The 27,596-nt window shown below is 40.0% G+C and overlaps 1 protein-coding gene across 1 annotated transcript in view; it reads right to left on the bottom strand.

Annotated features, from left to right (window-relative positions):
- Nucleotides 1–27,596, bottom strand: part of LOC110156660 (thrombospondin type-1 domain-containing protein 7A-like) — a 594,009-nt gene that overhangs the window by 299,635 nt on the left and 266,778 nt on the right. The window contains exons 10-11 of the mRNA XM_055163373.1: nucleotides 16,022–16,177; nucleotides 7,540–7,743 (exon numbers count right to left, since the gene is read on the bottom strand). Coding sequence (XP_055019348.1) covers nucleotides 7,540–7,743; nucleotides 16,022–16,177 — 360 coding nt within the window. The remainder of the gene's footprint in view (nucleotides 1–7,539; nucleotides 7,744–16,021; nucleotides 16,178–27,596) is intronic.

Genomic DNA, 27,596 nt, shown 5'->3' with positions numbered 1-27,596 from the left:
TGTTTTAAACAGACCATGTATGAAACATGGAACAAAAATTATTTCCCAAATTTCACAGACCTGCAAATCATGTAAATAAATGGATGTATTTCATCATATCTTGTGTTATTCCATCTTTGAACTGTTGATGAAGGTACATGATTTATCAAAAAAAAAAAGTATTTAAAATGATAAAAATTTGCTTGGAAGGACTGACATATTTTATAGAAATAGTTTCCTTTCATTTTGAAGTAATATTAAAGTATTCAGAAGAAAAAAGTTGACAAATGATGTAAAATCCTGCACCTTCTACTTGTTTGCACAATTTTCCCTCCGTTACTTTTCCCTCCGTTACCATGACCTTTCTTAATAAAAAATCTCATGAGTCAAAAAGTAAGAGGTTTTTCAACCTAATCTTGTACCATATGGTAGAAAACTATATGAAGCAAATATTCAAACCAGTTTGTTAAGGATATGGAAGTGAGAACCAAGAGTTATCACTGTTTGGATTTATTGCCCAAAAAGTGCTGCATATTTCATTCCCTCCGTTACCGGACATGAGTTTTTTAAAATTTTTTGTCAACAACTTGAAAGAATATCACAGGTTTAACTTGACCCTGTTGGAGTGTAACTCTTTCCTACATTCTGATACTTTACTTATTTCAATAGTCCCTCTAGTTTCTGAATAAGAGACATTTGAATGTCAAAAATCTGCCTGTTTCCCTCCGTTACCACTTGACCGAACCCAACTGTAATAATGGCAAGTTTCAAAACTGTAAAAGTCTGTATTTCATTTCCATTTCATATTGTTTGATTTTATGTTTTTTTTTTTTAACCTTTTTTATTATTTACTGGTATCCTTGCCCTTATGTGATCTGACTAGTTTTATTGTCTTAATGAGGACTAGTAGAGTTAAGTAGAGCTTTACTTTATATTTTTATTGGACATGTTTTATCTGTATTGTGCAGCACTTGAGAAACTGTTTTGTTTATGAAATGTGCTGTAGAAATAAAGTGGATTGGATTTGATTTAAAGGTTTAAGTTAAAACATTCACACTCCTTCAGTAACACTCATGAAATAACCGTCCTTCTGCGTCAATTTTTCTTTTCTTGGACATTTTTGAGGAAATTTGATGAGTTTGGACGAGATGCAGTCATCCATCCATCCATTTTCTTCCACTTATCCGGGGCCGGGTCACGGGGGCAGCAGTCTAAGCAGGGACTCCCAGACTTCCTTCACCCCAGACACGTCCTCCAGCTCCTTCAGGGGGACCCCAAGGTGTTCCCAGGCCAGCCGAGAGACATAGTCCCTCCAGCATGTCCTGGGTCTTTCCCGGGGTCTTCTCCCGGTGGGACATGCCCGGAACATCTCCCGAGGGAGGAGTCCAGGAGGCATCCAGAACAGACGCCTGAGCCACCTCAACTGGCTCCTCTCAACGTGGAGGAGCAGTGGCTCTACTCCGAGCTCCTCCTGTGTGACTGAGCTCCTCACCCTATCTCTAAGGGAGCGCCCAGACACCCTGCGGAGGAAACTCATTTCAAGCGCTTGTATCCAGGATCTCGTCCTTTTCGGTCATTACCCAGAGCTCATGACCATAGGTGAGGGGAGGAACGAAGACTGACCAGTAAATCGAGAGCTTCGCCTTTCGGCTCAGCTCCTCTTCACCACAACGGTCTGATACAGCGACCGCATCACTGCAGACGCTGCACCAATCCGCCTGTCAATCTCACGTTCCGTCCTTCCCTCACTCGTGAACAAGAGATGCAGTCACTTCACGAAAAATAACTACAGTGCATTGTGGAAGATGTAGTAATAATAACTCAATAATAAATTATACCTTTCAACCCCTTGTGGGGCACATAAAATGGCTTGGCGGGCCGGGTGTAGCCCGCGGGCCTTGACCTTGCCACATGTGCACTAGTAGATAAACTTATTATATCATGTACAGTGCAGTGTAGAACAATTAACTTATGCTGTCGCTTTTGTTTAGGTCAGGCATGTCCAAACTATGGCCTGGGGGCCAAATGCGGCCCTCAGACAAATTTTTCTCGGCCCTTAGACTTCCTAGTGAATTGGCCCAAATTATCTTGCATCAATTAAAAAATATTTTTTTATTGCAAGTTTTTTGAAAATTTGCCTTGATAAAGTGAACATTTCATATTTAGTGTGTGGTTTTAAGGATCTTAGCATGAATAAAGACTGATGGCTCATTCTAACATGTTAAACATGCACACATTTCAATTATTCCCTGCACTGAGCATCAGTCTGTGGCCCTCGGTCCTCTGCTTCGTCTGTGTTTAGATATGTGGCCCTTGATGAAAAAAGTTTGAACACCCCTGGTTTAGGTGTTCATGTGGGAATTGTCAGTCGATGCGGGGCGGAGGCGGTGGAGCGGGGGGTCGGGTGTGAAGGACTTTCTGCTACGTCAAACACGTCATAGGTGTAGCTGCCCTTGTCATCGTTGTAGCAGCTTTAGTTCGTTGTCACATGGGAGGGTGGCAGAAATACGCTGAAATTTGTAAAAAAAAAAATAAACAAATCACCACCAAATCAATCTAAAAAACAGTTCAGGTCTATATACAAGGCCCACACATCACTCTGAGAAGGTAGAAAGCTCTGAAAAGTTGATTTTGCATGAGATGGGCCCTTTAAGTAATGAAATAGTACACAGACTACCGATTTAGAACGACGCGGTGCCCAGTGGGAGCTGACGTCTCCGTAAACATTATTCATGAACAGTCGATGTTACAGATTTATTGGTGCTGGTGTGTACATGGCATCTGCACTGACACCAGTCTCAGGGCTTCTGGGGGACACTATCTAAATAAAATGTAAACATTCTTCTGTGGCTTCCTTTCCATCCTGTCTGGAGTGGAGATATAGATTTACAGACTCGTGCGCTCTAAAGGAAAGCAGTGAGAGGTTTGTCTATGTGGGATACATGACGAGTATTTCATGTTTCTACTGAAGTCAATGCAAACGGGTTGTGATCAGTCCAGAGCAGCACTTATCACAACATTCACGCTCAAACAAGCTGACACATCTGCTTTGCGTCATATGTACCTCAGGAATGATTTAATAATGTGTGATGCACTCAAAAGAAACACGGATTCTGCATTTAAAACTAAATATGAAGTTTATTAAAGGGACAGTTCAGAATTTTTAACATAGGGTCTCATCTCCTCGTGAGCCAGGGTACTGTAGATATGTGGAGACACTTTTTGAAATAATCCATCCAGTCCTTGTATTTGGAGAGGTTGTTGATGCTAGGCTAGTGCATGTCAATGGCCATAGTTAGCCTGCCACTAAAAACACTCTTACTCATTCCACAAAGCTCCTGATGCAAATCTATTATTACACCAGACTGTCCATGTGAATGTCTGTGTTGATAGAATCATTTTAGAAGTAAAACTAACCTTGTATCGCATGAATCGTTGCACGTTGAGGGACTATTTTCTCAGCAGCAGTGGAATTTTACTCTGCTCTAGTTAGTTGTGATGATATGTACATGGTCATATCTGGAACAGGCTTCTTCGCTATGGCAGCTGCAGGTAAACAAACTATTACAGAGCTGTTAAGATAGGTGCTAGGTGATATTAGTCCGCCACTGCAAAGCTTTCTATCAGGAAGTACAACTCACTGCTGCTGCTCAGACATAAATCCTTCAAATGCAAGGTTGGTTTTACTTCTAAAATTATTCTGTCGACACAGACATTCACATGGACAGTCTGGTGTAATAATAGATTTGTTTCGGGTGTTTTGTGGAGTGGGTAAGAATCTTTTTAGTGGGACGCTAACTGTGGCCATTGACATGCACTAGCCTAGCATCAACAACCTCTCCAAATACAAGGACTGGATGGATTATTTCAAAAAGTGTCTCCACAGATCTACAGTACTCTGGCTCACAAGGAAATGAAGCCCTATGTCCAAAATTCCAAACTGTTCCTTTAAAGCTGGGTCCTTGCATCGCCCCATGTGACATATCACCACCAACAGATCCATAACACCGGCAACACAGTGGATATCTGCACATCACGCTAACGAGCAGTGGATTTTTAAAAATTTGTACCAAAATGCCTGTACTATGCTGTTGAATGCGACACATTTCACTGATGATAAAATAAAACTGTTGAATAAAGTAAGTGCGTGACAGTGGGCGTGTGCCAGTAGCAGTGAACACAGGGCACAATCAGCGATATAGCGTCTTGAAAATAAGTGACTCAAACATGCACGAATGACTTCAAATACAAACTCCAGAGGGTCAATGAGAACAGGGAACAGCTATAACATGATTAAAAGCTCTGAAAAGTCGATCTTGAAGAGTAGGTCTATAAGAGTGAGGACACCAGAGAAAGTGAGACGAGGATGTGAGGAAGTCCGAACGGAAGATGCTGTGACAGACTAATGGAGCAGTAAAACTACAGTAAAAGCCCTGTGTGTGTGTCCACCACAAGAAACACGTGCAAAAAAAAAAAAAACAAGAAAGCAGAAGTGAAGCACTGAGAATCCACCTGAAAAAAACAGAAATCGGTATCAACCCCCCCAGAGTATGACGTAAAATCACTGGCAAAATCTAATGAATAATATAGTGATTTATCTAATGCAAAAACAGAATATTGTTAAATCTCCAAAAAGTCCATTGTGCATAATGTGTCCTTTAAAGGGCCCATCTCATGCAAAATAACTCTTTTCACGTTGTATCTTCTGCACATAAACAAGCACAATTTGGGTTTTGGAACATCCATTACACAATAGTTCTGAAATCTTACTGATTTCTGCTCATCCCCCCACCCATCCTGAGAAAGCACAGGCTCCGCCCTCCAAACGTGACGTAGGCGACGAGTGAGCCGCCCTTCCTCCGCCCATCTCAGGGAGGGAGGGGGAGTCAGAAGGCAGAATTGGGCAAACTTGAATCCTATAATAATGTTAGATCAAATTATGTCATCATAATCTGTAGAGGCAACTACTAAACATCAGTGGTTGTAATGACTGAGGTGTAAGGTGTAACTGCCATTTTGTTATCGTACAGAAGCATTGAAGACGACTCAGTAGAATAAAATTATGCCCTAAGTCTGTTGTTAGTATCAATGTAATATCGTAGGACTATGTAACGTTTATCAAACTAAAATAGGTAGAACAAGGGAGATGATGTGCATATTAAAATGATATGTCGGATAATCTTAAATGAACGCTGCAGCTTGTTTTTAGTTCTCTTCAGCAGTTTACTAGTGGTAAACTTACAGCTCTAGGACCATCACTGGACCCTGGAAACAGCATCCTTTTCCAAAGTGTCGTTTCTGCTTCGTTTTAAGTCCAGTTTTAAAATAGCCGTAGTTCTTGAAGCGTTTTCGGTGGAGTGTCGCTCGCAAACAAAAATATTCTTGGGGACCTTTTTGTCTGTATTTCCAGAAATAAACTCTAGCCACTTAGCATGCCTTGCTTCTTCTGTCGGCAAGCTAAATCATTTCGACTTGCCATCGGGGGGCGGTGTGAAGCTCTTTTTGCTACGTCAAACGCATCATAGGTGTATCTGGCCGCGTCATCGTTGTAGCAGCTTTAGTTCGTTGTCATGTGGGAGGGTGACAGAAATATGCTGCAACTTGTTAAAAAAAACACTGAATCAATCTAAAAACCACTTGGGTGACATATACAAGGCCCACACATCACTCTTAGAAGGTAGAAAGCTCTGAAAAGTTGATTTTGAATGAGATGGGCCATTTCACTTTCATCATTTCCTGTTCTAACTTCCCTGAATCACCCTCCGCCGCCCTGGTTAAAGGTGCAGGTTTATTACAGGTTTGCACGGCCCTGCGGAGCCATGTAGAGAACTGTAGAGTAGAGTGTAGGATTGTGGGTAAGACGAGAGGAGGTGTGTGGATGATGGATGGTCCGGAGCGTGAGGGCGCCGTGACAGAGCACGGAGGGCACACAGCTGACCTTAAAAACACACGATTTATGCCGCGGCGTTCACACAGGAGCAGAGGGTCAGACAGAGAGAGATATGAACCATCCATCTGCTCGGCTTTTACAGACGTCTTAAAAGAAACACGAGTGTGGACAGTGGCACGGCGGTGACAGCTCCTGCCTCACAGCGACTTGCTCTGTGGTTTAATACTTGGATTGTACGAGGAGACGTTTTGTGCCGATTTTTGTCTAAGTGGGTTTTACTTAAAGCAGAGTTATTATGCAAAATGGACTTTTCAGAGCTTTTAAATGTTATAGTTGTTTACCCTCATTTGCCCTCTCAATGTCTGGAGAGATTTGTGCATGTTTGAGCAATCTTTAAGTAGGCCAAGCTGAAGCCCAAACACAGACGTGGGAGTGAGGCAAGTTAGATTCTCATTTCGAGTTTATGAACTTACAAATACTGTGGGAATTAGATCTTATTATAAATTACTGCTCACACATTTACGCATAAGCAAGATGTATGAAAGAGCCTACAGGTGGAAATGAACACTAGTGCAACAACGTGGTACAATGCATCTCTCCCGTTAAGGTGAACAGTGTTGGGAGTAACGTGTTATAAAAGTAACGAATTACTGTAATGCGTTGGTTTTTGCTGTAACGCAATAATGTTATGGCATTACAGGGAAAAAAGTGGTAATATTTTGCTCAGTACAAATGTTACAATGCTTTTTTAACCTGGATTGAAGTGGTGGGTTTTTCGTTTTTCTTCATATAAATTTGCTAAAATCACCGTGATGTCAGCAGCAGTGAAATGCCGGAGGTGCGCCCGCGTACACCGTGATCACGAGTGAAAGGACCGACGCAGAACTCCACGTTCCACGGAGCTAAACGCAGCTGACGCCCGATCGCGCTCGGGGTTCTCTCAGAGGAGCTCCTAGATTCCAAGTTCTAGTCCAAGATTAGTCCTGGTTTTGTCCTGATTTAGTCTTGGTTTAGACATGGTTTAGTCGTGGTTTGGTCCTGGTTTTGTTCTGGTTTAGTTCTGATTTAGAACTGGATTAGACCTGGTTTAGTCCTGGTTTAGTTCTGGTTCAGTTCTGGTTCAGTCCTGGTTTAGTCCTGGTTCAGTTTTGGTTTACTCCTGGTTTAGTTCTGGTTCAGTCCTGGTTTAGTCCTGGTTTAGTTCTGGTTTACAGTCCTGGTTTAGTCCTGGTTTAGTCCTGGTTCAGTTCTGGTTCAGTTCTGGTTTAGTCCTGGTTTAGTCCTGGTTTAGTCCTGGTTTAGTCCATTTAGTCCATATACGGCCAAAAGTTCAGCATCTTCACAGTTATTTTGATGAGAGTAACTTAAACGTGCTGTAATAGTCGTATAATGCCTTGCATTTTAAATACAGTAATATTGTAACAAATGACTTTGAAATGACAGAAACAAGTCATAAATAACACATTACAGTTTTAAAGTAACTTGCCCAACAGTGAAGGTGAATGTAGGTTAAGTCAGTATATTGTCTCATTAAGTAAATAAACCGAATATTGTTGCACAAGAAGACAACAAAAACACGCAACAGCAAAGATTCTGCCTCTATTTCTCTATATAAAGTGTGATTTTAATCCTTTTCCACAGCAGAAGTACAAAGTGAAGCCCGTCCTCACCAGTGCTGTTGACACACTGCACCAGAGCAGTCTGTGTGCCCGGCCCACACGGCAGATCTCCCTCTGGGGCACACTGCTCCAGCCCCAGGACCCTCCAGCTCCAGCAGGACGGCTCCTCGCAGGGCACCGCCTCCACCAGGTGAGGACAGCTGCCCGCTCCTCCGCTGGGCACGTTCACGATCTCACGCCTCCGCAGCTTAAACCCTGCGAGAGAAGACATAACAGAAACTTTTAACTAAATACACGGGTGAATAATGCTCATGTCACAGTTACTTATTGCCTCGTCTTATTTGTTTGGATGGCTGACAAGCGATAAAAAGACAAAAACCTCATTAACATACTTATATTAAGATTTCAGTAAAAGTGCCTAGTTTTCTCTTGACAGTTTTGGTGAAATTCATCCTTTCCCTTCCTGCTTTGGAAGTAGATGTGTACAGAGATGTTTCCTTACTTATACCATACTGTGAACAAGGACCTATGTTGCCGTGTGATACTGCGCAGCTTTGGTCTGACACAAGAAAAAACAGCACAGGAGAGTCTGAACAAAGGTCAGGTGGAGGGAGAGGTCATCTTAGGAGGGAGGGGCCAGGTAAAGGGGAGGGTGCCAGGTGAGAGAGGTGCCAGGTGAGATGAGATGCCAGGTGAGAGGAGGTGCCAAATGAGGGCTGGGACCAGGTGAGACAAGGTGCCAGGTGAGAGAAGGTGCCAGATGAGACGAGGGACCAAATGAGAGGAGGGGCCAGGTGAGGGGAGGGGACCAAGTGAGAGAGGTGCCAGGTGAGACAAGGTGCCAGGTGAGGGGAGGGTTCAGGTCAGGGGATGGGCCAGGTGAGCGGAAGTGCCAAGTGAAAGGAGGTGACAGGAGGCACCAGGTGAGAGGATGTGCCAGGTTAGGAGAGGGGTTAGGTGAGGGGAGGGTCCAAGTGAGACGAGGTGCCAGGTAAGAGGAGGGGCCAGGTGAAAGGAAGTGCCAGGCGAGGGCAGGGTCCAGGTGAGAGGAGGTACCAGGTAAAAGGAGGTGCCAAATGAGGGCTGGGATCAGGTGAGAGAAGGTGCCAGGTGAGACAAGGGACCAAATGAGAGGAGGTGCCAGGTGAGAGGAAGTGCCAGGTGAGAGGAGGTGCCAGGTGAGAGGAGGTGGGGCCAGGTGAGAAGAAGTGCCAGGTGAGAGGAGGTGCCAGGTGAGAGGAGGTGGGGCCAGGTGAGACGAAGTGCCAGGTGAGAGGAAGTGCCAGGTGAGACGAGGTGGGGCCAGGTGAGAGGAGAGGCCAGGTGAGGGGAAGTGCCAGATGAGGGCTGGGACCCGGTGAGACAAGGTGCCAGGTAAGACGAGGGGCCAGGTGAGACGAGGTGCCAATTTAGGAGGGAGGAGTCAAGCAAAATGAGGAGGAACCTATTTCACATCAGCCAACTACTAGTAACAAAAAATATAAGATGGTATCTTTAACTGACATAAAACTATCATATTGACCACAGATACTATCCAATCAAATGAAATAAGAATTATAAAAACATGAAGATGAGTCCCATGCACTTAAATTATAATAACCCTACAGGACATAAACAAGAGGAGACAAAGGGATCTCTTGTCTTGGGCCCCAGGGTTTTAAAGGCCCTAAATAGGCCCTGCTACTTAAAACAGCTGAGCAAATCTGTAAATACAAATTGTTTATAGTGATTTAAGATATTATAGGTGCAAAATGGCTGCTCTCAAATCTGTTTTTGTGAATGAAATGAGAACCAATAATGCACCAATCGTATTTAGGAATAAGACAGATGAAAGTAGTGAATAATGAGTGCAGATATGAGGCAGTGAGGAACAAGAGTGTGCTGATGGATGGGCTCCTGTCAGCTCTACACTGGCTCTGATTGGCAACATCTCTCTGCTCATTTGTCTCCATTTGTCCAATTTAAGGGTTCATGGGAGCACGAGAGACAATTAAAGGAGTTAGTTCATTTGAGTTTGAAAGCCTGATGCAATTCATGTTTTGGGGATTGTAAAAATGCATCGACGATAGTTTGACGAATAAAGGTGCACTGTGGGATATTTCTGGTGGAGTGTCAGATACCTGCTGGTTTCCACAGATATGTCAAGGCCTTACCTGGAATGTTTTTTGGTAAAGATGCTGCAAGTGTTTGTTTCGTCTTCAAATGTGTAAAACAAAACATTAAAAAGAAAAAAAAAGTTTGCAGTACGGCTCTCCCTTCATGAAGAAGTTGCCGATACGATACATACCTCGATACATAGGTCACGATACAGTACATATCTCGATACAGTGCACTTTTGATTTGATACATTTCAAATTGATTCGATATGGTTCAATGAAAAATCATTTCTAAATCATGGCTGTGACACTAAAAGTCTTTGTTAAACCACTTCTTCTACAAAGTAAATATGAAACACACATTTTAATCATCAAAACGAGTTGCGAACAAAACTGTAGCGCTGTAAGAAAATAATTTAGTAAAATATACAAAAAAATACCCTTGGTGATATATCGATACAGTAGCCCACAATATTGATACTGTATCATCACATTAAATGATACGATATATGGATATTTCAATATTTTTGCACACCTCCAGTTTGCAGTGGTCCAAAGTTACTCCTCACTTACCATATGCATTTAGATCAGACTGGGTCACAACCCTCAAGAGGGTCACAAGAGATTTTTTTTGAGTCGCCTTGTCACGATCTGCATGTAGGTCTGTAATATACAGTTTTGCCCTGTACGCCTAAAATGCATGTTACGCTCTCCTACTGCAACCAGACTGGAGCACGCTACAGAAACACAGACAGGTTCACCTATCTCATTAGAAATGTTGAAATATTAAGACATGTTTTGTATAATTTATAATGTTTTTGATGGTTCAATTGAATGTTGAAAAGAAAAAGAAATGGGTTACATTTAATGTCCAAATAGGCGACTTGTGGATCCTTTTATTGCTGCTTCAATGATTCATTGTTCATTCATTGTTTTAAACTTGAGTAAGAGTAATTGTTCAGAAAGTCACAATCACTCAATAAAACATGTTGTATAATGGTCAAATCAAAATCCACCTTTATTTTGTGATTCATGAATAATGTCTATTGACTTGGGTCATGAAAGTTTATGACTTTTAAAATATGGGTCCCCGGAAAAAAAGTTTGGGAAACACTGGTTTAGATCTTCCCAGTTATTCACTGTAATGATTTTAAAAGCATTTTTCACAACTTTGAGAGACCAACGCCAGTGGTGTCACAGTGGCAAAGACTAGCATGTTAACAACACCCTTCCTGATTTTCAGAGGATAAGAGCTGTCATTAGAATAGAGACAGACAGCGCACACTGTTCTAAATTTTTTAAAAAGATACTTATACAATATGGTTTTGCTCAAAGACATGGAAGTAAATAAGGTCATCTCAAATAACATTACAGTCACAAGTTATTTGGCAGTTTTTCAGTTACGATATTTTCATGATACGCATCTCATGGTAATATTTATTACAATATTTTGGAGAGGCCAATCTAATTGCAGATAGGATACTTTTTTGCTTTTAAAATACCTTGACAATATTTTGGTGTGAATCATTACCATCATAATCCCTAGAATTCAAGTAAAAAACATATTTCTTCATTTTGTCTGCACTGAAATGAATCATGGGATATGTAGTTCTCTACGTTTATTAGCTTTTGCTACTATAAAACAATACATTTAAGCAAAGGAACTTACAATTCGATAGTGGTATTATTGTGAGACTTTTGATGATACAATTAGTTACGGTTAGTCACTCTCTTTTTGTTGAAAATCAAACGCCTCAACAGGACCATGAGCGCATGGACTGATCATAAGCTCCTGAAAATGTGCTGTTTAAATACATTTTGTATTTTTTCTTGAATCTTGAATCTTAAAACTTTTCTGACAGTGTGTTAAAGTGTGCATTGTGTCTCCATGGTAAACAATGAACATTCTGTCAGCACACATACATGTAGGACCCCGCTGACTGCAGAGTATCAGCTGTGTATTAATCTTGTTGTGTTAATCTTTTGGAGAATATCTGTTCATGTATTTATAGATAATGCGTTTAATGATTTTCTATATATTACTCATAAATATAGGTTAAAACATTGACTCAGCCATAGAGTTATATAGGCCCCTGCCCTCCATCAGAAATTATGACGTCATAAAATTGGAGAATGTGCTTGCAGCTAGTTAGTCATAAGACATTAAAGTTAACAGCCTGCTACTTCAGCCATATTTACTGTTGCGACTCACAGTAACAGCCCCACAGAGAGCTGACCTTTGACCCATATTAATAATAATCTTTCACACGGAGATGGGCACTGGTCCTCATGATGGTGTTATGACTAATTCAGTGACCCTTCATTGCAGAGACACGGGGGCGGATGCACACAGGGGGAATATGGCCCCATTCTGTCACTGTGGTCCAGCCTAGAAACGAGGAGTGTTTATCCTCCACACTAAAAGAGGTTCATGTACACGTGATATTTATTTCACACCAGACTGTAAACAGGTTCAGAGCTTCCAAGACTCTGAACGCTCCAGACAGGTCCTGACTGCTCCTCCACAAGCCGGGTTATTATTTATCTTTAAATGCATTAATCTCAGTTTTCCTGAACATCTCAAACAGTATTTAATTCCATTCAGATCCTCTTACAGTTTACGTCACGCAGATCAGATTTTTGTTGTCCCAAGAGTCATAAAAACAAATAGGAAAACACTCATTTAAATATATTCGCCCACTGATCTGAAGGTTGGTGGTTCGATTCCAGCTCTCGACATAAACATCACAGGTTGAGCGTTCAGATCCACTGACCCACAGGTTGGCTGGTGTGATTCCAGCTCCCACAGATGAATGCTGTCGTTGTGTCCTTGGGCAAGACACTTAACCCACAGTGTCTGCATACACGGGTGTGTGAATGTGTGTGAATGTGTGTGAATGGGTGAGTGGTTCCTTGTTGTAAAGTGCTTTGAGTGCCTTGAAGGTGGAAAAGCGCTGTAGAAAAATGTGACCATTTACCATGTGACCAACTTCTGTCCCTTCATTTAAAAATGCTCTGGTTCAATATTTACAGAATCTGTGTAATTGTTTTTGATCATTTTGTTGAATTTTGTTGTTCATCTGTGATTATCTTTGAACTACTCAGTTTTATGATGATGATGATGAGTATTATTATTATTATTATTATTATTATTGTTATTATTATTATTATTAATATAATAATAATAATAATAATAATAATAATAATAATAATATGTTATTTATTTTATGTATTATTATTATTATTATTATTATTATTATTAATAATAATAATAATAATAATAATAATAATAATAATATAATAATAATATGTTATTATTTTATTATTATTATTATTATTATTATTATTATTATTATATATATTTATTATATTTTTAATTTATTTATTTTATTTTATTTTTTATTGGTTTTATTATGTGTCAAACAGTCAAGTGTGAGTGAGTGTGTGACTGTGTGTGTGTGTGGTTGTGTTGATTTTGTTGTTTTGATGCTTATTTGAACTTATGTATCCTACTGTCTGCCCAACTGTATCTGTCTTTTGTCGTTGTATTTATGAGGACCCCCTCGAAATCCAGATGGGGAGACATCTCAAGGGGCTTATCCTCCAAACAAATAAATTCAAATTCAAACAAGCGATCACATACTATTGATCACATCTCAGAACATTTCCGTTTTCACCTCCTATCTCCACCCTTGGGATTATTCAACAAAATCTCAGACTGGGTTCATACATGTAGAGTTCAAAAATATTACAGAACTTTATTTAATGGGGACAAAAAAAACAAAACAAAAACAAAACATAAATTGTGCTTGCAGTGGAATGACAGAATATTATTTTGAAGGAAGATTAACGTTAAACTTTATCATACCCGCAGGGAAAAGTGTCCTCTGCATTTGACCCATCTTTCAGTGCGACTGGAGCAGCAACCAGGAGCAGTGAGCTGCGCATGGAGACCCACCTCCAGATGTTGAGCCAGGTCTACTTATTTGGAGAATTTGACCTTGTGCATGTTTTGGGTTGATGAGGAAACCAGAATTCTCCGGAACTCCACACAGAAAGGCCTGAGTGACCCGGAAAATGAAACCGGAACCTTCTTGCTGGGTGGTCAGAGTGCTCGCCACTCAGCTGAAAATATTTATTACTAACTTCAAAATGTTTAAGTTGATGTCGATAGGTAAAAAATGCATATAGAAAATCTGAGAACAAAAACAAGGCACTTTATTCATCATGGATATTAAGGCTACGTTTATATGATGACGGTCTGAACAAAAGACGCAAAAGAGGCGTTGCGTCTTCATTTTTTATTCCGAGTTTAGACAAGCGTTTTGGGGAGGAAGTTGCCATACAAACAGTGACTCAAAAGTGTGTGGAATTGGATTTGGTATGCATGCCAGGCAGCTAGGTGGTGACGCTAGGTGGTGATGTATGTGACGTAAAAGTGTACACAACGTGAGCAGATCTGACCAGAGTTTTGTGTCAGATCTGCATTTTTAATTTTTCCACTCTGGAGGGTGGTTTCAGATTTTTGCATTTTTAAGCCCAAAAACGGCATCACCATCTAAACCGGGGGTGCCCAAACTTTTTTCATCAAGGGCCACATCTCTAAACTCAGACAAAGCAGAGGGCCGATCGAGGGCCCTAGACTGGAGCTCAATACAGCGAATAACTGAAATATGTGCATGTTTAAACTCGTTAGAATGAGCCAGTCATCAGTCTTTAGTGGTTTTAAGGATCTTAGCTTGAATAAACACTAAATATTAAATATTTGCTTTATTAAGGTAGATTTTCAAAAAACTTGCAGTGAAAAGTATACTTTTAATTGATGCAAGGTACTTTGGGCCAATCCATCTGGAAGCTTGAGGGCCAAGAAAAATTTGTCTGAGGGCCACATTTGGCCATGCCTGGTCTAAACGAAAGGCACTTCTGATCAAATATTTTGTTGTTCTTACCCGCAAACATTCTCTTGTAAATAGGCCCTAAGGATAAAAACTTAAAGAGGGCGCAGATCAGATTTAGCGTGTCTCCGTGGTTTTATTATTATTATTAAAGGTTGTATGGAGGATTTTTTTAGTATCAAATTGTCAATGGAAGTTCAAAATAGAATTATAGAGATGCAACAGACTTGAAATTAAAAAAATTGTGGATGTGGTAGGGCTGCCACATTATCTAAAAAAAACAACTATTTTCTTCATTATTTGTCTCTAAAACCAAAATGAATAAACAGATAACGATTCATTTTTTCAGTTTTCGATTTTGTGTTTAAATGAATAAAGGAAAAAACGGATAACGTCCGTTTCCTGTTTCCGTGACTTAAACTGCGATGCAGGATTTTTGTGCCGCATGCAGACTGAACCACGACTGAATCAGGACTAAAACAAGACTAAACCAGGACTAAACCGTTTTCAGTCCCGGTCTCAGTCTTGGTCTGGTCCCTGTCTGGTCCCAGTCTCAGTCCCAGTCCTGGTCCTGGTCCCAGACTCGGTCCTGGTTTGGTCCCAGTCTAAGTCCTGGTCTCAGTTCCGGTCTAGCTCTGGTCTGGTCGGACCTGGTTTAGTCCTGTTTCAGTCCGTATGAGGCACAAAAGTTCCTTTTTTTCCATTATTCATTTAAACACAAAATCGAAAACTGAAAAATCAAATCATTAGCTGTTTTGTTTTTTTTCATTTTGGTTTTGGAGACAAATAATGAAGAAAACTGTTTTTTCATTTTCTTATTTTTGGTTTTATATTGAACATTGAATGAACAAATGATACACTGATTTAAGGTGATTCTTGGAGATTCCTTCCAACGATGGTGTGACTGAAGCAGACGACGGGTGTAAAGACTGACGCATTGGCTAAATGACTTCTGGACAGGAAACTTCAACAGCAATTCTGAACGTGCAGCGGCTGTAAACAAACATGATTTCTCACATAAGGAGGAGGTAGCTGCTGCGGAGGAGGAAGGGGGTGTCACACATGCACAACATTTGAAAACGGACAAACAGTCGCTGGATTTGTCTTTCCTTGGAAAATTCTCTATACAGCCTTTAAGTCTTTCGCAATATTGCCAGTTTCAAGGTAGAAAATGTAAAATGATGTTATAGCTTAAAACTAAATACCCTCTGACATCTCCATGGACACAACCATGCAGCGGCCTCCTACTAAAAAGTCCCACAGTGCAGCTTTAATGTGTTAAATGAGTGTGTTTACCCTGTACGTGTCGTGACCCCGTCCCTGTATTTAATCGTATCTTTATGTCCCGTGTAACTCAATCCTCGCCTGTATTTATTTGTGGAATGCCTTTGAAGCCGATGGAAACTTCTGCATTGTGGCTGTTGTGTCTGGCCCACTCCCCCGCTGAGGAAACATCTAAACACACATGAAAGAAGCCCACCAGCCCTAATGGGACCTCCACACGTGAGCAGACCACCTCCATGCCGGCACCACAGAGCGTACCTTTCTTGGAGGTCTGGTCGTCACAGTTCTCGTAGGTACATGGACCCCAGGCACCCCAGGGAGACACTTGGCACTCGATGGGGCAGGGGAGGTGGCACAGCTGGGACCGGTTTGGCATGGGACCCTCGCACAGTCTGTTTTCCACCGGCGGAGAAGCTGTAGAGGCAAAACACAAGGATATTAAGAACATGGACTTATAACACCTCTGATGCAATGTAGTAGGGCCCGACCGATATGCCTTTTTTTTTCTTTTGGCTGATATGATGCAGATAAAATGGGAGTTGGAGGTTTAAGATAAGATAGCCGATATATTTAGTGATGTAAAAATTCACTATAAATCTTCAACTGATTATAAAACTTAGGTCTGGCTCTACTGGATTTTAAATTGGGTTTGTTTGGGCGACATTTATTGTTATTCTGCCTTTTTACGTCATATTTAAAGACAGTCGGTCGGCCTAAAGGCGTTTTTGCATCACATTCTAGCAAGTAAAGAAAGTAAGTAAACTACAAATATCAGCCTTTAGCAGTAAATGCGTGCGCGCCGCGGTAATTAATTATGTGTAAATGCGAATGATTCACACCTCGATTCACAGCTCATTTACATATCAATGCAGCTCCAGTAATGTAATGCCACTATAGTCACTTTACACTAGACCAATGTAAGAAAACAAACTGTTTATGTGAGGGAGCCACAGCAGCTAAGCACTAACCAATGAGAAAGAACCAAAAAGAGCTTTAAAAACCAACACATTTATAAGAATCACTGCTCACACAGGCCTTTCTCAGATCACAAGTCTGCACAAATAAGTGTCCTTTTAATCCTGACTCAAAATGATTATCCATCAATAAAATATCCTACAGCATGTTGACAGCAGCAACAACAATGTGTCCTCTGTCTATGGGACAGTGGCACCTTGATAAAACATGCAGTAGTTTTATTGTTGGCCTAAACTGCACTGAAGTTCACTTTTATTTTTACTCAGTATCGTGGTTCAGACATGAGAGCATTTAAAGCAGCGTCTCAGTGTTGCGCATGGATCTATGGCTTTGTACGGATGTAAACATGTGCACATGAGTGATGTGACATTTGTCAGGGGCAGTACGGCCACAGACACATACAAATGAGTCCACAGATAAATCCTGATGCAGCGCCACATATTAAGACATTTATCTGTCTGTAAATTAGATTAAATGGGCATAATATAGAGAGTCTAAGCTTTATAACAAGGGATAACATGCCCACATGGACTATTGGCCCATATCGATTTAGTCCAATAGCCGATATCTCCGAGTGCCCATATCGGCCAATAATATCGGCCAACTGATATATTGGTTGGGTCCTACATTGTAGCTTCATAAGGCAGATATACAGTGGTGTAATGTCACCTGATTTTGTGTCTTGGCCCCAGTACAGATATATATATATATATATATATATATATATATATATATATATATATATATATATATATATATATATATATATATATATATATATATATACTGTAGGAGCAGCTCTTGAGGTCAAAATGTCAGATGTGCACTGTCTGCATTATGTAACTTCTGCTTTTTTCATGGAGATGTTTTAGCTTAACCTGGAAGGGTCCACAGAACAGCATTAAATTTATTCATCTCCATGGAGACACTAGGCTAAAAATTACTGCTCAAATCTGCAGTCAGGCCACCCCCCCTCACTGTAAGAATGTTTGTTTTTCCAGGTATATTTGAGCGACAAAGCGCTGAATTCATTTGATGTATTTACTTATTTAAAAAAAGGTGGAACAGTGCACATTAATGACCATTAGACACTGCAGAACATTCAAGGCAAAGCAATATTATCTCCATAAACCATCCAAAGCTCTTTACAGTCCATTATTAATTCCAGTTGATACAGATAAGCTCCTAATGCAGCCATAACTGCCCTGGGGTAGACTGACAGAAGTGAGGCCGCCAATCTGTGCCATCAGCCCTCTGACCAACAACATCAGCTCTCACACACCACATTTATACTAGGTGAAGTGTCTTGCCTAAGGACACAACAACAGATTTTGTGTTTAGAGCCCCACTGTGGCACCTGGTATCCCAAGCAAATACTAACCAGATCTGATGAGATGTGGGATTACAAGAAGGTACAGCAACAGGCAATCGGGTCTCTGCAATAATTGGATCTATGAGCCGATATATGAGTCCTTTGATCTGCTAAAAGGACTCTTGTGAGATTTAAGCCATGTTAGAATGTTGTTACCTCCTCAAAAACACCCCAAGTTGTGTTTTGTTTCATTTACACAAGGGCCCAGTCAAGCAGAAGTAAACATCAAGGCCAAAAATTCAAGTTAATGCATCTGATATAAAAATGTATTGAACAGATACATATGTACTCTAGTTTATGAAACTGTTTACCTTTTTTCTGAACCATTTTTGGTTCTAAAGTTCCATATGTTTTAAACAGACCATGTATGAAACATGTCATGTCAATAAATGGATGTATTTCATCATATCTTGTGTTATTCCATCTTTGAACTGTTGATGAAGGGACATGATTTATTAAAATGTATTTAAAATGATAAACATTTGCTTGGAAGGACTGACATATTTTATAGAAATAGTTTCCTTTCATTTTGAAGTAATATTAAAGTATTCAGAAGAAAAAAGTTGACAAATGATGTAAAATCCTGCACCTTCTACTTGTTTGCACAATTTTCCCTCCGTTACTTTTCCCTCCGTTACCATGACCTTTCTTAATAAAAAATCTCATGAGTCAAAAAGTAAGAGGTTTTTCAACCTAATCTTGTACCATATGGTAGAAAACTATATGAAGCAAATATTCAAACCAGTTTGTTAAGGATATGGAAGTGAGAACCAAGAGTTATCACTGTTTGGATTTATTGCCCAAAAAGTGCTGCATATTTCATTCCCTCCGTTACCGACATGAGTTTTAAATTTTTTGTCAACAACTTGAAAGAATATCACAGGTTTAACTTGACCCTGTTGGAGTGTAACTCTTTCCTACATTCTGATACTTTACTTATTTCAATAGTCCCTCTAGTTTCTGAATAAGAGACATTTGAATGTCAAAAATCTGCCCGTTTCCCTCCGTTACCACTTGACCTCGTGATGTCATGAAGCGGTAGTTTTCAAGCTTTTCAGTCTTACTTTTAGTTCATTAGAGATTTGCAATTCCAGGGGTGAACTTATCCAAATAATTCTAGTGAAGGTGTCTGACATTTAAAAACACAATGGAGCACTTGCTGTATTACCACATGACATCACACGATGGAACAAAGTTTTCTATTCGAGAGAAAAACTCAGCCTAAATACGCAAGATTTGTGTGTTAAACATGTGTGAACGAAGCAAAACACAACTCCAGGTCTGTTTGCGACGAGGAAACGACATTAGAACATAGATCAGGACTTCGTGTGATATGGGCTCTTTAATATTATGATAATGAAATGAAATGAGTTTTACTTGTAGAACTCAAAGTGCCCTGCTCACTCTGCATACATAAATATATGCAAATGAGTGATCAAAGTTAAGCCTGTCCACATGGCTCTATAAATAACAGAGATACAGGAAGCACACACCTGCAGCTTTGAAGTCTGTTTAAGTTAGAACTCACGAAAACAAGCCCTACTTTATACACTGTACTTTCTACATGCAGTAAAAATACACAATCAGGATATTTTGAGTATTTTAGTACATTTACTCTTCCTATTTACAGTAAACTTATGTTCCATGGTGTAACCTTAAACATATCCATCTAGCATTTATACATTACAGATGTTTCTGTTGCTCAAAAATACAATAATTCCATCTGTGAATAGAGACGACTCTCCACAGACCTGAACTGTTACTGTAACTGCTTGTCCCCCTCATGGTAGACAGGTTTAATCTATACTGTGGAACATTCTAGACGGAGCGATAACATCTCGATGGAGACAAGCAGGTGGCAGACCCTCCACTAGAAATGTTACACAGTGCACCTTTAAAGGCATTAAAGTCAGAGCTAGTTTAAACAGTTTGCAGAGCGTCCTAGTGAGGGATGGTAAAATGTTCTTAATCGACCGTTGGGAGAATTAACGATCGATTTTTGTTTAATCATTATCATTTTTATATCAAAATGATCAGAATTATTATGACTATTACTAATCTGCATAAATAAACTCAACTTTACAACATATAAACATCACCACTCTAGAGCCACATCAGCCCGTTTGACATTATCATGTGTTTAATTCAGCTTTGACACATTTGTTTACGTTTTACAGAAATGAAACCTAAAACCACATGACTCATTTGCATAAACTATAAGCTCTGAAAAACACAGCTCACTCCAAAAGACATGACTCAGTGGAATATGAGTGTTCTCTCTGTGACAGATCAGTAATCAAGAGATAACTGAGATAATCACTAATTAGAACAGTTCCTTTCTCTTTCAGTGTAGCCATTAAAATTCTAATTGGAACAAAAATAATTTCCATTTCTTGTTTTTCTGGTGATACACACAAACTGATCTACAGTCACACAACTAACATACACACAACTCATGAAAAATGACATTTTGGTTCCACACTAGTAAACACAGACATTCTCATGTGTGACCAACATCACACTAATGTTCATGGGCCTGTACAGATACACACATTACACTGTGGATATAACGATCATGTAATATGGGCTGGGCTCCTCATAAACTGCTTCTGTGCTGATGAACTGACTCCACCGACGCCTCATGGGGACCAGGTTGATGTCTCGGACTTTTTCACTCACTTTATTTATGTTCATCACTTTATTTATTTTGGCTTCTGTTGTAATGAAAAGACTGAAAAGTGTTTGTCTTTTGGACGCATGTGCACTCAACTTTATGTTGTAGTCACCAGGATACTGCGTTTACATGCACCAAGACGAAGCCGGGATACTCAAAACACCTGATCATACCCGAGACACTGATGTGCTGTAAACACACTCAGCGCGCAGTGATACGAACGGAGAGAAAATAGTGCCAAGCGATTATGAGGTCAGACTTTTTTGAGGGCGATGGTTTTGTGATGTAAATGTATCACTCTTTTGAACACATATTGTTTTGAGAAGAAAAACGCTTTATTTTACTGTCCCCAGCCAACTTGCCGGACTACTTTCGTCAGCACCGAAAACGGCCAGTATCTCGGCTCACCGGATGCTTTCGGGGGTAAGTCAGTGTGGATGCACGACACTGCTCACGGGGATGACATACAGATTCATGTCAAAAAACCCGAACTATCCCTTTAATGATCAATTTTCGATTACTTGAGAAATTATGCCCATCCCTAATCCTAGCCATTCACCACAAAACTTTATAAGCGCTTTTCACAGCTGTTAGACCAGACCAGTACGAAGCTTTGCCACCACTGTAAAGCTAACAACAACTAGCAACCCTACACACACTTCCTGATGACTGGAAAACACAGCTGACCCCTAGAGCTGCTTATACAATATATCTGGACTGTGGCGAGACACATTTTGGTCAAGTACAAAATCAAGTACAGGGCCTTTGAAGGAGCACTGTGTAACTTTCTTTAGAAGAAGGTCCACAGTTTGTTTTGTCTCCATGGAGATGTTAATGCTTTGGTATAAATTGTCCACAGTATGGCATTAAACTGACCTGTCTTGCATTTGTTCAACTGCGGGTGTTTTTTATTGTTCAAAACTCTTAAAAAGCCTTGCCTCTCCATAAATATAACCCGTAATTTAGCTTGCAAGTTTCCATGGAGGTTCAGAAGTTCATGGCCACACTGTATAAGACAGAGACAAGCAGGTGATGGACTCTCTACCAGAAAAGTTACACAGTGCAGCTTTAATATCCAGAATACAGTTACTTTCCTAAAATCAAATACATACTTGTTGGAACTTGTGCGATTTATCCTTCTATCCTAGTGATGGCACTTTCACTTACTTTGTGGGATCTGAATCTTTAGGACGGTTCATTTCAAAGAGCTGTTTATAAGTCTGGCTCTTTTAATATTTATTTATATGACAGAAGCCAATGTCGGAGCTAATTTATGTACAACTTAATCACAGAGAGAAATGACCAAGGCTCAGATTTGTTTAAAATGGTTCAAACTGAGAGTAGGAGTGTGTTTACTTTTTGAAATGATGAAATTCTAAATATAACTCTGCACTACAATAATAATTCAGAAATGAGCTATTATTATGATTCTAAATTTGTTTTTTGTGTACAAAGCTCTCACTCGTGTTGCCTCGGTTTTTTTGTTGCTGATTCCTGTGTTGGTTCAGTGTAAGAGTGCACTAAAGGTGTAAGTTTTTGGTTGTGGGTCCGTAACTTTCTTGTAATTCTATGAAAACGCCATGCTCTGCCTGGAATGTTCCACATGACATTAAACAATGTATGACATTAAACAATCTGTGTATCATTTGTTCATTCATTTTTCAATATAAAACCAAAAGTAAGAAAATGAAAAAAATACAGTTTTCTTCATTATTTGTCTCCAAAACCAGAATGAAAAAAACAGATAATGATTCGTTTTTTTCAGTTTTTGATTTTGTGTTTAAATGAAGAATGGAAAAAACGGATAGCGGCGTTTCCCATTTATGTGACTTCTGTGACTGCGATGCAGAAATTTTGCGCTGCATACAGACTGAACCAGGACTGATCCAGGTCCGGAACTAGACCAGGACCAGACCAGGACCAGACCAGGACCAGAGCAGGACCAGAGCAGGATTGAGACCGAGACCAGGCCGGGACCAGACCGGAGGCTCAGAGCCCACAGCAGGGCCGGAGCTCGAAGCTGAGGCTCGGACCCCGCGGAGGCTTGGAGTTATGCTCGGAGTCCGCCCTGGTCCTGGCCTGGTCCTGGTCTGGTCTTGGTCTCAGTCCTGCTCTGGTCCTGGCCTGGTCCTGGTCTGGTCTCGGTCTGGTCCCAGTCTCAGTTCTAATCTCAGTCCCGCTCTGGTTCCGGTCTGGTCACGATGTGGTCCAGGACCTGGATCAGTTCTGGTTCAGTCCGTGTGCAGCGCAAAAGTCCGTCACTGCAGTCACAGAAGTCACGTAAACGGGAATCCGTTTTTTCCATTTTTCATTTAAACACAAAATTTTAAACTGAAAAAACTAATCAATATCTGTTTTTTTTTTTTTTTTTTTTTCATTTTAGTTTTGGAGACAAATAATGAAGAAAAAAGTAGTTTTTTTTTTAATTTCTTGTTTTTGGTTTTATATTGAAAAATGAATGAACGAATGATACCCGGATTTTAAACAGTTCTGCTTTACATTTATTCAATTAACTTGGTCTGGTTTGGTCTCCATGAAGATAGAAAGGTTTAATGTCATACTGCGAAACAATCTAGACAAAGCAATAACATCTTCATGGGTAAAAGCATTTGACGGATCCTCCACCAGAAAAGTTACACAATTGTACCAGATTAAGCAAATAAAATTGGAGAACGAATTAAGTACAGAACAGTGGGCGTATGCATATGAAAGTGAATACAGGTGCTGATCGGCAAAATGGCATCTTGAAAATAAGTGATTAAAGGTCCTACATTCTCCAAAATTAACTTGTGAGCTTTAAGTCATGTTAGAATGTTGTTACCTCATCAAAAACAGACCTGGAGTTGTGTTTTGCTTCACACAAGTTTGAGTATCCTGCATTATTACTGTATTTTTCAGACTATAAGTTGCACTTTTTTTGGACTGTTTACTTTTACATCTTACTTTATTTGAGTCGATTCAACTTGACAAGTAAAATGATCTACCAGTAGAATAAGTGTGTTTTTCTTAATTCAAGCAATATTAGATTTTGTTTTTTAAGTGCAAAAAGTTGCTGTTTTTCTTTTTTAAGTGTAGCAAGATGTATTTTCATATTTTAAGGACAAAAAGTCTTGTTCCACTGGCTGATAATTTTTTGTGTCAAGTGGAATTTACTCAAATTATGATGAAACCTTAATTCAAGTCATCTTAACTTGGCTAGATTTTGTTTTTTGCAGTGTACCCAGGTGCAACTTATATATTAAAATATATAATTTCACACGTTTTTTTTCACACTGACAGCAAACAGGGGGCGCTCTAGTCTTGTGTGTCAGTATCTGCTGCTTCTATTATTCCTGTATTTGGAGTGAATGAGAAATTTGTGAGGGATTGATGAAAAGCAGAGGATACACTAACTGCAATGAAGAAAACAAAAAAAAAGCTCATTGTGGGTTAAAAGATAGATTTATCTGAAGTTGGCAAAGTGACACCGAGGATGAAGAATTGAATGGATTTAGTGATTTGGAGTGAGATGGAGAGTTTGGTAAACTTGTTCTGTTCTGTTGTTTATGTTATAGTTTATCTGAAGAACTGTTCATATGTGACGTTAACAGTCTGTTGTTCTCTCTTCTATTGTTTTTACTAAATTTCCATCCAAAAAGTGCAACATATTAGCCAGGCTGGCGCAACCTAGTGCTTCTGCTCAGTTTCATTTCTTTCCAGCAACTAGGTCAGGAATCAGAATACACTAGACGGTTTGCAAGAACCCCGGAAGTTGTAGACCGAGCACTGTCCAATCAGCTGTGAGCTGTGAAGCCATGATGCCAAATTCAAGCGCCTGTCTGGGTCCTTTTTGTGGAACAGCACAACAGTAAACAAAGCGGTCGAGATGGACGTAGACTAAGAGAGACATTCTGTGTTGGCAATGATTCTGAGATTGAGGATTTAAAGCCATAACAAAGAAAACGTTTGGGGAATTTTATCAAGGGGAAAGACGTTACTGTCCTCCTTCCTACGGGATTTGGTGCATTACATACGTCACGACCAAACAGCAGCGATTGGTTAAATTAAAAAAAGTACCCGCCTACTGTCGAGCGAACAAATCCTAATGCTGCGAGGTCAGACGGTTTCCACGAAGTGAAACCAGCTGATGAATCAGACTAGCGACTTATAGTTAGTTATAGTTTTTTATTCTTCATTACATATTTATGCATCTTTTGGCTGGTGCGACTTACACTCCGGAGTGTCTTATAGTTCGGAAAAAAAGGTATTTGAGCATCTCCAAAGTTTGTGATGTCATGACGCTTTAGTTTTCAAATTAATCGCTACCTTTTATTTATTTATTTCAATGGAGATTGGCAATTCCAGGTCTGAAATGATCAAAAATGATTCTAGTGAAGGTGTATGGAGTTTAAAATCATCACAAGGTGGAAGAACATAGATCAGAATACAATAGAGTAATATGGGCCCTTTTTAAACATTGCTCAAATATTCACAAATCACTCCGAATACAACTCCGAGAGGGTAAATGAGAAGGGGAAACAGCTAAAACATGGTCAAAAGTTCTCAAAAGTCCATCTTGCGTAACAGCTTTAATACATTTCCCATCACTGTTCACAAATGAGACTTCCCAAACACGGCCCATAGGAAACATATGTGGATGTCCTGCCTCATTTCAAACTGAAACATAACACCAGACACAAGATCAGCCCATTTGGAACGATTTAAAACACCCACACAAACAGACACACGAGTAAATACTGGGATAACTCTCGCTGACAGATTCAGAGCTGCAAAGATTAATCAACTAATCACAACTGGCAGAGGTGCGCACGGTTACATTTACTTGAGTAAGAAATGATGCTTTTCAGAGTACTTTTCAAGCAGGATACGTTTACTTCTACTTGAGGAATATTTTTTATTGAAGTAACAGTACTCTGACTTGAGTAAAAGCGTTGGTTCCTCTTCAGACTGTGAGAAAGTCTGAAGTGACAAAAGCTTCACGGTGACAATGTGAAATGATTTGAACATTTTTGTTTCTTGTTCGTCTCGTTTTTGCGCCTGTCCTTTGAAAATACCAGATTTTATTGAATGTTTTGTCCTTCAAATTACATTAACTTCAAATTATAAATCAGATGTTTTGTCCCAACAGTTACTCTTTAAGTTGTTACTCTTACTTGAGCAGTTTTCTTAAATACTGTTTTACTCTTACTTGAGCAATTTCTTGTTTAAAGTGGGAGTATTACACTTCTACTCCTACATTAGAGTCGGTGAACATCCCGCTAATGAAACTACCGCACATCATAATAATAATGCTTACACTTGTAGTGTACCTTACAGGCTCTACAGGCTTTCAAAGTGCTGCACTGTAGTCTTTATTCATTCACACTGTACTGGGAGGATACTACTGTAAGGCAGGGCAAGTTTATTTGTACAGCACAAGTCATACAAAGTGCTGTACAGAATAAGAAACACATTAAAATCACAATACAAACAAATCAAAATATAAATAATAATGAAATTCAAAAGAGAGAGAGACATTTAATGAGAGACAAGAGTGTGAAATAAAAATGAAAACCTTTCACTCATACGTGTGAAGAATCCCTCAGTCGACCAGGTAGAATCCACGGCAAGGAGAAAATTCAGTTTATCGACTGGACAAAAGTTAGTTTGGTTGAAGACATTTTGCAGCAGCTTGGATGAGCTGCAAAACGTCTTCAACCAAAATAACAATTGTCCAGTCGATAAACTGAATTTTTTCCTCACTTTCAGCCATACACATCTAAAAAGAATTGTTTTGAGTCTGGATTTAAACAGAGTTAGAGTAGAGTCTTTCTCACATGTTCAGACTGTTCCAGGTTTTAGCTGCGTGAACCTGAAACTCTGACTCCCCTTGTTTAGTCGTGACTCTGGGCACCAGCAGGAGGCCGGTCCCTGAGCTCCTCAGAGTGCAGATGGTTCATGTGACACTAACATGTCACAGATGGACTTTTAAAGTCTCTTCTCTGAGCCACAGGGGACAGTGCAGAGACCTGAGCACAGGATACATGTGCTCGTACTTCCCGGTTTGAGTCAGGACTGGAGCTGCAGTGTTCTGGACGTACTGGCTGTGTACTGTCCTTGGTGTTTTATTGTAGTTTTCACATGTTATCTGTATGTCTGTATATGTAACTGTTTCTTCTGTTTTGTTGACTTGTATGTGAAGCACTTTGGTCAGCTGAAGTTGTTTTAAATGTGCTATAGAAATCAACTTGTATTGAATTAAACTGAATGTCCTGCAGCGTCTCACAGCTCATTTGAAGAGGCCAGTGAGCGACATTACAGTATCTAACCTACAGTATCTAACCTGGAGACAAACACATGGATAAGTGTCTCCAAGTCTGCATTGGACACTATACCTTTGATTTGTGACATGTTTTTACATGGTAAAAGGCTGCAGATGTTAGTCAGATTGGCAGCCTCTCTTCTGTCAGTCTGTCCCTGGGCAGCTGTGACTACTACAGCCACATCAAATCAATCTCGCCATGTGACCACCACCAGTCATTCATCCACACAACACTTTCATAGCAGGCAAAGGTGAAGTGTGAAAGACATGACGAGAGAACTTGGTTTAAGTGGGAATCAATCCTCTGACCTTCAGGTTTAGGGACCAATGCTATAAACACTGAGCCCTAACACTTCCATAACATCAGATTTGTGAAGTTGTAGTGGATGGTTTTCTTATTTTTGTATCTTTCTGGAGAACTGGGCAGGAGGTGAGTGACATAGTCTCGTGGGTTGAGCGTTGGATAGGCAAGGCAAGTTTATTTGTACAGCACAATTCGTACACAAAGTAA

The sequence above is a fragment of the Boleophthalmus pectinirostris genome, unplaced genomic scaffold (genome assembly GCF_026225935.1).
Source record: "Boleophthalmus pectinirostris isolate CB_2022bp ecotype Guang Dong unplaced genomic scaffold, ASM2622593v1 HiC_scaffold_6, whole genome shotgun sequence".
Lineage (NCBI taxonomy): Eukaryota > Metazoa > Chordata > Actinopteri > Gobiiformes > Gobiidae > Boleophthalmus > Boleophthalmus pectinirostris.
This window is presented reverse-complemented; position numbering and strand designations above follow the sequence as displayed.